Source organism: Musa acuminata, chromosome BXJ2-6 (genome assembly GCF_036884655.1).
Source record: "Musa acuminata AAA Group cultivar baxijiao chromosome BXJ2-6, Cavendish_Baxijiao_AAA, whole genome shotgun sequence".
Lineage (NCBI taxonomy): Eukaryota > Viridiplantae > Streptophyta > Magnoliopsida > Zingiberales > Musaceae > Musa > Musa acuminata.
The window spans coordinates 37,967,253-37,979,736 of record NC_088343.1 but is presented as its reverse complement, the minus strand read 5'-3'; the positions used below and the strand labels follow the sequence as shown (position 1 = coordinate 37,979,736).

At 38.3% G+C, this 12,484-nt stretch overlaps 1 protein-coding gene across 1 annotated transcript; it reads left to right on the top strand.

The window, feature by feature from the left end:
- The first annotated feature begins 2,294 nt into the window (after positions 1 to 2,294).
- On the top strand, positions 2,295 to 12,355 carry LOC135615458 (UDP-glucose 4-epimerase GEPI48-like). Its single transcript, XM_065113971.1, has 9 exons — positions 2,295 to 2,753; positions 4,162 to 4,211; positions 5,364 to 5,499; positions 6,922 to 7,023; positions 7,107 to 7,334; positions 8,044 to 8,125; positions 10,921 to 11,003; positions 11,107 to 11,198; positions 11,449 to 12,355. Exons 1-9 carry the CDS (start codon positions 2,388 to 2,390, stop codon positions 11,921 to 11,923), a joined length of 1,614 nt encoding a protein of 537 aa, XP_064970043.1. The 5' UTR covers positions 2,295 to 2,387; the 3' UTR covers positions 11,924 to 12,355.
- Positions 12,356 to 12,484: the final 129 nt, after the last annotated feature.

Here is a 12,484-nt window from a genome sequence, read left to right as displayed (position 1 = left end):
AAGAACATCAATGACTCATAATTGACCCTCTTAATTAAATGCCTGCCAGAAACATTAATATTCCAAAGCAGTAGTAGTTAGTTCTGCCACTCCAATCAGTGATGCTAGCTTCAAATACAAGGAACAAGGTGCAAAATCCAATCGCCACTCTCTGACAAATGCTTCTCAAGATCCATTTCATTAGTTCTATCGCAGAAGATATCCCCAGAAGTATCCTCCCTAGTTAGGATCAAGCTGTCCAACACCTTTGCCTTATGATTACAATGACTACTTGAGGAATCATCACATGATGAACTCATCATTTGTCAACAGCTAATCTTGGAGCTAGCAACCAAACATCAGCCTGCACAACCCTGTAACTTGGGAATGGACAACCAGCTACAGCAAGGCATGACAACCGGATCATTCTTTCAAGAGCATAATGGAATCATGCAGTGGATGAGGATGATGTTAGTTGTACAGATTGATCGCAATCAAACCATGCATGTTCCAGCAATGCTTGGACCCTATATATATATATATTTCTTCCTTCGTGAAGTGCAATAAAAGAGTCATTATTTTAGTGGATGGTGTTCAGTAGAATGCAGTGCGAGAAACCATCAGAATCCAATAGTTCTTGACTAGGCAGAATAATGAGCACAAACTAGGCTTTGACTTCGAGTATCTGAAGATTTCACACATCTTCTGACTCTCTTGATTGAGTACTAAGTATTGTACTCCTCTCTCATCATTTCCATAGGGCTTGCATGTGTTGCTTCCTTGAAAAGGAGAGAATCTTAACTAGGCGGAGACTAAGTATAGATCCATGGGTCAAGTCAAAGGTTGATGCGATACTAAATCAAAGTCCATAAGTGTATTTAGTTGATGGCGCAACACAAAACACTATGGCATCCTCTTGTTTCTGTCTCGGTTGACTCGGTTTACCATTCCACAGTTTTGCTTGTCCATGAACACACACCAAACCTTTCACCAACTGAGAGAACAAAGGATTTGAAGACCAAATCAACACGAGTTTGGCTGGTCTCCTTCAAGTCAAGGTTGGCGATCCACAACGTTGACCATGTAATGGGTTGGAGAACCCCCACCCCCCACCCCACAACTTTTCCTGATCGATTAGGTATTGCTATGAAGCTTCAAGTCACCCGTAACTTTTCCTTTCCATTCAGACCAAGCAATTTGTTCTAATGACTCATAATTCAGACAATAACTCAAGCCGTCGCCAATAAAATTCTTGCAGTTGACTTCTATTATATTATGGTGCGTAAATTTCTGTGCTCCCCTTAAATGCATCACGTGGAAAGCACATGTGCACTGACCATTTACATGGAAAGTCTTCGTCTACAAGTCAACGCTTCTCCCTACTTAGATCCGCTCCAGTTGATTTATCCCCATCATAACAACTCGTGCCGAAACTTCTCCATGACATGTGAGCCAAATCTACGCCTATGGAACCTCTCTCGGGTATCTGACCGGGCGCGAACGTGTGCCGATGGCAAGTCCGAGTCTCACGCACGCGACGCTCCGTACCATCTCTTTAACCTTCTGCTTTTTCCTCGAGTGTCGTCACGGGGAGTTCTTTCTCCCTTCGGCTGGTCCCTCATCTCCAGCTCTAAAAACTGTCTTCTACGAACCGTGCCAGATCAGAACAGTGGATGTGATGTGCCCAGGGAATGCAGCCACCCATCGTTTCTTGGTGGTTCCCTGTGACGTACTTTGAGATGCATCTGAATCAATGATCCACGGGCCCGTTCGAGGTCCTGAGAGCCGACCGCATGTGATGGCTACCTTTCCATCGAAGAATCGGCCGGCGTGTGCGGCTGTGTCGATGCTCTTCGCTCGCCTTCCGCTACACGGCTTTGGGTAGCCCCCGGCTGCGCCTGGCGGTCCTTCCCCACTGTCCCCCCCTTATGCGACGTCCTCTCCTCCGTCAACTCCACCACCGCCACAACGACGTCGGCATTTCGTCAAATACGTGAGCCACAACACGTTTCGTTAACACGCGTCGTCAGCTATTTCCCCGAGGGAGCGGGACGCCTTTGACTCGGTACCGAGTTGAGACGAATCGGGTCTGACTCGGTGTGTGTGGTCCGAGCGTCCACCCTCGCTCGTTCTCACGACGCCGACCTCGTGGTCCCACGCGGCTGAGAAAGCTATGCCCTGTCTGGGACCGGACAGCTGAGCCGCGCTCCTGTCGTCCCGACCGTTGGCGAGAAACGAGCTGTAAAAATACCGCAGTCGGCCACTCGCATGGCGCCACGTGCGCCGCTCCATATCTTAATAATGGCGAAATGCGATGAATTCCCGCTGGGGGAGGAAGTAGGAACGGGAATACCTTTCTCCTGTTGACGCTTCCTGGGGTGTTCGCGGACAGCCCATGCTCGGTGACCATGGCGGTTAGGGATCACCCGCGGGCATATATACCTCCCTCCCTCGTTCCCGGATCCCAATTACAAACCTCCGTCTCTCCTCCTCTCTCCTCTCCCACTCGCCCCGCGTGCCTCTCCCTGGATCTCGAGGATTCCGCTGTCCGCCTTCGTCGTTCCGTCGATCCAATGCCTTCGCCGCCGGCCGTCGCGCGTACCATTTTGGTCACCGGTGGCGCCGGGTACATCGGCAGCCACACGGTGCTGCAGCTCCTCAAAGGGGGCTTCCGGGCCGTCGTGTTGGACAGCCTCAACAACTCCTCGGAGGTTGCCGTCGAGCGGGTCAGGGATCTCGCGGGGGAGTTCGGCAAGAACCTCGCCTTCCATCGGGTACTGATCTGACTCGGTATATTAGATCCAGATTTGGGGTTCTTAAAAGTGTTGGGATGGTTTGTTCGATGCCTGAGTTGGGAACTATTTCTTGATTGCCAAGATTATATTTTTTTCGGTCTGGTTCTCGTTTGAGATGATACGGTTCCCGTTTGCGCTCCTCCTTCCACCGTCTCGCGAACGTCATATTGCGTTTGTCGTATATTCCTGGCATTATGAATTGGAAGATTGCTTCCGCTTCCAGATTGTGACCGTTAATTTTTAGATCCTAATTATTATGCAATTTTGGGTTCACTCTGGACTTATAGTTTAGGGTTTCTTGAATGGTGCTTGTTCGTGCGTCATGATATCTCTTTCATCAAATTAGGGAAACAGGCAAGTTTTTAGATGCTAGACCGTGTATCTAGAACGCGACATCTCTGTCATCAAATTAGGTAAACGGTCAAATATTAGATGCCAGACCACCGTATTGTCGACCCTTATGTGGAATCTAAGAACCTGGAAATTGCTACCAAATCTTATAAGAATCATAAACTGGTAATACCAATTGCCAGAATCGTCCAAACGGTTATGTTTGACAAATTTCCCTGAGAATTTCAGCATGGTAAAATTATTGGTCTGACTCAGCATTTATTTACCTTTAGGCATACATGTTGCCGTCACAAGCATTTGCAGTTCCCCCTATTTACAGTTTATTATCTGTTTTAATCTCTGTTGCTGCTGCAGGATATAGGCAAAACATGTGAGGTATAAAGCGACATTTAATAATTCCTGACATCCCAATTGTTGCAATTTTTAACTATAAAGATACATTGTTGTACATATAAGTGCACAGAGCACTATCAATAACTTTCTCAAACATAGGATTCTTCTGTCCAGAACAACCATGCTTACTGGTAATAAGTTTTCATTGAATGACAATATTGGTCATTTCTTATAAAGAGTACAAATTTATTAACTTGAAAGCATTACCTGCAGCCTGCAGATATAGTTTGACATCAGAAGATCAACCAGCTTTACTTCTTCCCATATTACTGGTTTCTATACTTGACATAGTGTTTTTTTTCTTTGAACAAATGTTAACCATGATCTTTGTATCATGATGTTGAGTACATGCTGCATTCTTGTTGATAATTGAATATCCTTTCTTGACTGGAATCCTGGTCCATGTTAGAACCCTGTCGTCTACACAAACTAAACTCTTTGATTATCTTCATAAGTTGCAGAATCTAACATTTGAATAGCTAAGAAATAAACGAGTAACAAAACTTCATCAGGAATATGCTTCGACAGGCATGCATGATTGGTTGCTGTCAAATTCCTGTTATCCTGGTTCTGATGATTGATAATGAAAACAGCAAGATCCAATATATGGATTCCATTTCTGAATACATCTGTACTGCTGCAGGTTGATCTTCGAGACCGAGAAGCATTGGAATCAGTTTTTTCTTCAACCAAGTAAGGTTCTTTCGTTGTGAACATTGTTATCATTTGTTCACTATTATGTTTCATAAAAATTTCCCTTTACTTTCTCTATTCCGAATTGTATAGATAGGTTTTTATATATTCATGTATATTATATTAACTTTGGAATTTCATGAAAGTAAAGAACTACGCAGCATACTCTTATCTTCTTTTTAGAATATCCAACTCACCTTCTCTTCTGGTGATCTCACAACTGATGGCTGTTTGGGATGCCTTAATAACATTAAAGATTTTGTTCCCTCCCGTTTTCTCCATGATGAGTTGCATTTTTTGGATTTTATTTTATTTTTTCATTTTATAATGGTTGTGGGAGTTCGGTAATTGGTCAAGCAAGAGAGGAAAATTAGGTATTTCATTGTGACTATGGAAGAGTCATAGTCTTGTCCTTAAAATCATGGTTACTTCTTGGTCAATTGGGTGCATTATCTTTGTGTATAAGTTGATTGTGTATAAGCTGTTTACTGAATTCTATTTGGTGAACTGGAGGTAACTTAATGCAGGCTCATCCTACAGTTAATAATTATTTAAGCTTGTTATTTTGTATAATTGGCTTTTCCTTCCCATTATTAATAATTTGTCTTAGTTTATCAAAGTCTTGAAATAGCTGATATACAACCACATATTACAAATGATGAGTGCTGATGAAATGTCATGGTTGGTACATAAATGTTGATAGCTATCTGGTTTTGCTTAAACATGGTTGCTGATATGTACCTGAATAAGGCATTCACGGTTCTTTAAACAATAATTTTATATTGAAAGATAAAGAAACACAGAGATTTTATGTCATCAAGCGAAATATGCATACAACTTAGATCTCTAATTGCTTACTGGTTGGTACATAAATGTTGATGGCTCTCTGGTTTTGCTTAAACGTGGTTGCTGATATGTACCTGAATAAGGCACTCACGGTTCTTTAAACAATAATTTTATATTGAAAGATAAAGAAACACAGAGATTTTATGTCATCAAGCGAAATATGCATACAAGTTAGATCTCTAATTGCTTACTGTTTTCTTTTGTGCCAAAAGACTTTTCCAATTCGAAGATCCATTACTGATATTCTATAATTATTTGTGCTATCCTTTAAGATTTTTAATTACATGATCAGAATTGGCTCTGCAGGTTTGATGCTGTTATTCACTTTGCTGGACTAAAGGCTGTTGGTGAAAGTGTTAAAAATCCTTTACTTTATTATAACAACAACCTCATTGGTACCATAAATCTCTTTGAAGTAATGGCTGCAAACGGATGTAAAAAGGTAGTGTGGTGACTGTGGTCTACTATATATTTGGCATGCAGGCTCATAGAAGCGCATTATGAAAAAAAAAATTAGATAGCCTTTTACAATCATGTGCATCAAACTAACCTTTACCAAGCATTAGCAGCATTTAGTTCAATATTTATTTAATAAATATCTGTTATTAATGACTTGAATTTATAACTTTCTGAAGCAAATCTGAGATTATCAATTGGTTTTGTGGGGTACATATCTAGCTATCCTAGGATGTCATTAAGAGAAATTTTATCCCGCTAGATGCCTCATTCTTGAAGTCAATAATTAATTTTTTTTTCATAATTTTCCCATAGATAGAAGTGATCGATCAAAAGTACCAATTTTCACATTATTATTTAAAATAATGCTACTTTTGCTTAATGTTCCATTTGTCCTATACTTTATTATTCATTTGCCTTCTCTTCCCAAATGGAGTCATTTCCTGCAAGTTGGTTAAAACTGTCAAGGTTCCTAGGTGCTTATAAGTGATGACCCCTTAAAAGACCAAGTGGAAGGCCTTGATATACATTCAACCAGAATATAACATTTAAATATAGTGCAGATGTTGTGTTCTTTTATAATAGTATGTACTAACATGTATGAAGATAAGTTCTGAGGTAACATATGATCATCTGTATTTCTCTTGCTTAATTATTATAATAAATTATTTGGAATTAAGTTTTTAATCTTTGAAGCTCCAACCACATAACTAGTTCCTTCTGTGATCCTCAGAGTTCATAGGAATCCTTTCCTAAGCATCATTTACAGGTACTTTGTTGGTGTATGCATCTAAAGATACTAACGTAAACAAAAGCAGAAGTACAAATAGAAGCATAGTAATAAGCATCATAATTAAGATATAATATTGTTTGTTACGTCTAATAATATTCATAAACTTAACCAAAACAATGCATTCATTGTTATTATTTGTCACATGAGTATGTAGAACAGCTACTTTATATGTAACTGATCTATAACATTTTATTTTGTACATGTTGACCTCATTCTGACCCTTTAGTAACATATTCTTGCATTACATAATCAGCCACCCAAGGAGAAAAAGCACGATGGGGGCTAGGCTCTATCTAGGTGCTTGAGCAGTCACTTCGACTGTGACCCTTAGAGATGTCAGGAAGCTAGATGGTTGTAGCTTGAGTGTATTGACGACCACCTATAACAACTTTAAAGTTTTAGTGTTCTTTGTTGAAGTTCTCCATAAAATACTAATATAAGTTGAGTTGGAAGTTTTGACTTACCATTGTGTTTACTTCCTAAATTCAGGTTTTAAAGATTGTTTCATCTATTTTACATATATGAATTTCATCCTAAATACTGCATGTGCAACATTATTCTGGACTATTTTGAACAGAAGAACCATATGGATGCCTGATATCTTATACTTTTCAGCTAGTTTTTTCGTCATCAGCCACTGTTTATGGGTGGCCCAAGGAAGTACCCTGTACAGAAGACTTTCCTCTATGTGCAATGAATCCATATGGACGGACCAAGGTTTCTTTTTCATCTTTGCCTCTCGGTTTCCTATTTTATGCACCCCCTGTCTGAATTAATTATTCTTGCAATTTTCATTGCAGCTTATGACTGAAGATATCTGTCGTGATATCTGTCAAGGTGACAGTGATTGGGATATGATTCTATTAAGATATTTCAATCCTGTTGGAGCTCATTCCAGTGGATACATTGGTGAAGATCCTTGTGGAATTCCCAATAACCTCATGCCTTTTGTACAGCAAGTAGCTGTTGGAAGGAGACCTGCCCTCACAGTATATGGAAATGACTATTCAACCAAAGATGGCACAGGGGTACTGGTCTTTAAGACGCAATCTTGTATAGTGCTTCAAGCTTTCATTTAATTATCTTTTTCTGGAAAGTGGAAACATCAGTTTTAATTTTGGCATATCTAGCCTTTAGGCATACGCATGAGGGCATTAGTATTTTCAAGCAGATATAAATGATTGGTGTTTGAGAATGATTAGGATGCAGCACGCCTGTAACACCATAACATTGTTTTGGAAGCTATAAATAGGTTATGATATATGTTACATAAATTTTGCTCCAAAATTAAACACTTGTTAAGTTAATCAATGTCGTGTGTCCTAATGCTATTGATAACTGTCCTAAATGTCTATGCAGTCACAATAGGTTGTGTTGGAACACACTTTTTCCTAATGCTATCAGGTTTTTTTGCAATTTCAATAGGAAGCTTAGAGGGCTAATAACACATTCATGAAACTATTTTTTACCTTTATTTTTTCACGAGCACATCATCTCTTATTCTTTTTTGCTTATAATCATTTTTGTTTACTTGTGTTGCTATATACTCTGATGGGTGCATGTAGCATACTAATAATTTTCTCGATTTCCTGTTAAATATCTATAAAATGTTTATTTTGCTCAGTCTTCTGTCTGCCTTGCAATCTGCTAATTTCTGTGTGCAGAAAGTTTCTTCTGTTTAATTATCTTTTTTTTAATAACATTTTCTGTTATTTATGGACATCATTCTGATTCCAGGTAAGGGATTATATCCATGTTGTTGATTTAGCAGATGGACATATTTCAGCCCTGCAGAAGCTCTTTGAAGGCTCTTGTGTAGGTGTGTATTAATAGCACTTAATTTCATGATGTTAGTACTTTGTCGTTGGCTTAATAAGTTTAATAACTCATATTTTTTTTGTTTGGCTAAGAATCTATGCATTTTGCACGTCCCACATAAACTTATATAATCTAGTTTAGCATTGTTAAACATTGACATAGTATCAAAATAATGAATTATGAAAGCCATTTTTTGTTACTAGTATTTATCATTGTACTACAACAACAAGCCATAATATCCCAAGTGTATTTATCATTGTGTGTCCTGTTATTTAATTTTGAATGAAATGTTAAGAGCAGAAAAAAGGAGGGAGGTAAGGACGTGAACCCATTGATTGGAAAAAAAGTCAATATGGATCCATCCCTCTTGGAGAAGTATCATAGAAAGGAATGGACCCATAACCTATATTTTTAAGTGTAAATTATCTACATTGACCTAAAGTTTAATTGATTGTTAATGTAAAAAATAAATAAAAACATATCTAAAATTCCTGCAAACATGAATTTTGATAGCAGCCAGTTCTATTTGACCTCTTCTTTTCTAGCATGAATTTTGATAGTAGCTAGTTCTTAGCTAAATCTAATTGACTTGGTTCCTCCAAGACTGTAAAAGCAAGGTATGTAATTTCGAATAGTACCGGATGGTACGTACCGATCCGTCAGCCAAGGTATACAATACCATACTGTACCAGTGTTTCCAGATTGGCTTGGTACGGTATGGTACCATGTACCGAGCGGTACGCCAGGACGTACCAAGCGGTACACGAGGGCGTACTGAGCGGTACACCTAATTTAGGTGTAAAACCCTCCGAAAATATTTGAAAAAAAAAAAAAAAAGTTAGGATAGGGTTTTTAAGTTAGAAATAAATATAGTAATAGCATAAGTTTAGCAAAATCAATGTAAATTAGGTAAGAATAGTATCACATATCTTTTTCAGGCTTTGAAGAATATCTTGTCTAAGGTTCATATTTCAGTCCATTATGGATTGTCCTTATGTAAACATACCTTTTGGTTAGAAAGTTCTTCCTCTTAATCTTTTCAAATTAACCTCGATTCAATTCATAAATCGTTATTTTGTAGAATTTAGGAAAGCATAAATATGAGAAAAAAAGAGTTTGAGATAGTTTAAGAGAGTATAAGAATGTAATAGAGTGAAATAGGGGAGAAGAAGGGTATAAATACTATGAGAAAGGGTTCCAATGGTCAATTTGACCGTTCGAGCACTATATTACTATTACCGAGCGGTTTTAAATATTTCTTCCTCTTACTATAGCACTGTAACACGTTTCGTCTGGTAGCGGGCGGTTCGCGTATCGGTATGCTGTCGGACCGATACGTACCACCCGTACCGGACGGTATTATTCGAAATTGCATATTATGCCATCAGTTGACTGGTACACGGACCACCTGTTATCGGACGGAACGAAATATATATTTATATATATATATATATTTATTTATTTATAAAAGGCGATGTCGCGTCGTCTTTTTCGGCGACGTCACCTTTTATAAGAATATTTATATATAAATATATATAATCTTATATATATATATATATATATATGTATTTATATATATATAAACGAGGCGATGCGACGTCGCCTTTTATAAAAAAAATAATATAAATATATATATAATCTTTTATATATAAATATATATTTATTAATTTATATATATATATAAACGAGACGACGTCGCCCCGCCTGGGAAAAGAGAGAGGCGATGTCGTCGATATATATATATATATATATATATATATATATATATATATACCAAGCGGTATATCGAACGGTATACCGCTCGGTATACAGTATCGTACCGTACTGAGCAAATATCGAAACTCCGGTATGGTACGATATTTCAATCCTTGTGCAAAAGTATCATCATTCCAGTTGTTTTTGAATTTTGATCATGTCAAATAAGTTGGCTGTGTGAAGACACTTCATTGAGTAGGCTCCCTTCAAAATCTGACCTTACAAAAAGGCATGTGGTTAATTTGGCTGTGCATTAGGAAGATTTTGGCTTTTTGAGCATGCATGTAATGTTGGTCACATTAGAATGGAAGGTGATATCTAAAAATGTTATATGGGCCTAGGATTGTATACACGAGCTCTTTGATTAACTTAGTGACCGGCATTGTCGGAAAGCTAACTGCAGCGAGAATCTGATTGGTCAATAATCTGAACATGCCCCTAGATGGGGTTAAGATAGAAGAATACTAACTCGGAAGCATATGGATGATAAGCTGATTAAAACATTTTCAGCTATTAGGACAATGGATCTGGCATGATGATGTAGCAAAGGTTTCATTCTTCTTTCCTTATTACAGTGTGTAAATTTAAGTTTTAAGCAGCTAAAAATAAACAGGTTTTTCTAAGTTTTGAGAATGCATGCAAAAGTCTGCTGGTCTCGCGTGCCATGCATATAAATATCAAAGGCAAGATGATGTGTTAGCACATGATGTGCTTTAGTTCAGGACAGTGCACCTACATGAATCAGCTCATGTTACTCCCAGGCGTGCACCTCTGATTGTGCCCAAATTTGATCAGCATGGGATGTGCAATAGTATGTACTAGTATCTTTGTCTTTTGATGCTTTGTAGTTGTTATGCAGGTAAATATAACAATTGATGACCTGTTTTTTTGTTTCATTCTTTTTGTCCAACTATTGAATTGTTTCCAAAAAAAAGTCCAGCAATGGATGTGATCACCATAAATGATGCATCTGTTAACTTCTAATAGCTAATCAAGACGGCACTTTCTGTGTTGTGATTGAAGTCTCTTTACAAGATGCAGGTTGTGAAGTCTATAACTTGGGAACTGGAAAGGGAACATCTGTATTGGAAATGGTGGCAGCATTTGAAAAGGCTTCTGGGAAGGTGCTACTGTTTGTCTTCTATTATATTCCATATCAATTATTTAATACCCAGTTTCTACCTTCACTTCGTCTTCCTTATTTTCTGACCTCTAAGAACCTTTCAGAAAATCCCTTTGGTCATGGCTGGAAGGCGGCCTGGTGATGCTGAAGTTGTTTATGCTTCCACCACCAAAGCAGAGAAGGAGCTACATTGGAGGTATGGAGTGGCATACTTTTACCATTAAATGCCTCAGTTCATCCAAAATTATTCTCCATTACATGCCTGAGTGTACTGAAAATGCTCATAAATTAGTTCTACATTGTTTCTGTCAGTTAACTTCTTATCTTCTGGTTGCAACAAAACCTTTTTTCTTCTGAAATTGAATGGCATTTTGAAAGCTATTGTCTAAAGTTAGTTTACTATGACCAGCTTCTTGTCCAAGTGGCTGATGATGGCTTTTGTGCAGGGCAAAGTATGGGATAGAAGAGATGTGTCGAGATCAATGGAACTGGGCTAGCAAAAATCCATGGGGATACGGATCACCTGAGACTACTAACGGAAATCAATTAGGTTATGGATCATCTGAAAGTATTAATGGATCGATTGAGACTGCTAATGAGAAGCGATCGTCTGAGACTGCTAACGGAAAGTATCCTACTTATGGGCCGTTTAAGATAACTAATGGAAAGCACACCGCTTATGAGTCACCTAAAATTGCTAATGGAAAGCATCCTGCTTATGGATTGGTTCACACTGCTAGCTGGAAGCACCCTACTTGTGGATTGTCTGAGACTACCAATGGAAAGCACCCTACTCATGGATCACCTAAGACTACCAATGGAAAGTATCGTATTTATGGATCGCCTAAAATTGCTAATGGAAAGCACCCTACTTATGGATCTCTTACAACTGTTAATGCAAAGCACGTTATTTCCAAATAGCATTAGTTCTTTAGCGGATGAAGAAAGATTACTAATTCAAAGCTTGATACAGAATTGGCATAGGCCCAGCTGATATGATTCTTCAGTTAGATGTCTTGTCTATTTGTGAATAATCATGCTTCTATCATTAGAGAGGTACTATAGTTAAAGGTGTCCTTGCTTTTTCTCTTTAAGGTCCATTATTTGTTGCCCTTGTTGGCATATATCATCAGCTAGACTAGCACAAGATCTGGTATTTAAGCCCTATATGTGAGGATGGCTGATGATTCTTTATCCATAGTTAACCAGAAGTAGCTACCTTAGCAGATATTTTATATGGATTTGGAGGAAGAGATGTCATACATGTGTTATGAGGATGTATATTATTTCATCATTGTATGTCAAATTTGATCATCTGATGTATATGATATTTGTACTGGTGAAATTTTTATACTCTTTTTGATTGTCTAATCTATCGCATGCATTTCACCAACATCATTGCCAGTTTTCTGTTGTGCTCGGACAGAGACATGTTTTCTCATTAGGATACTAAGCGATTGTTTTGACATCTGACTTTTATTC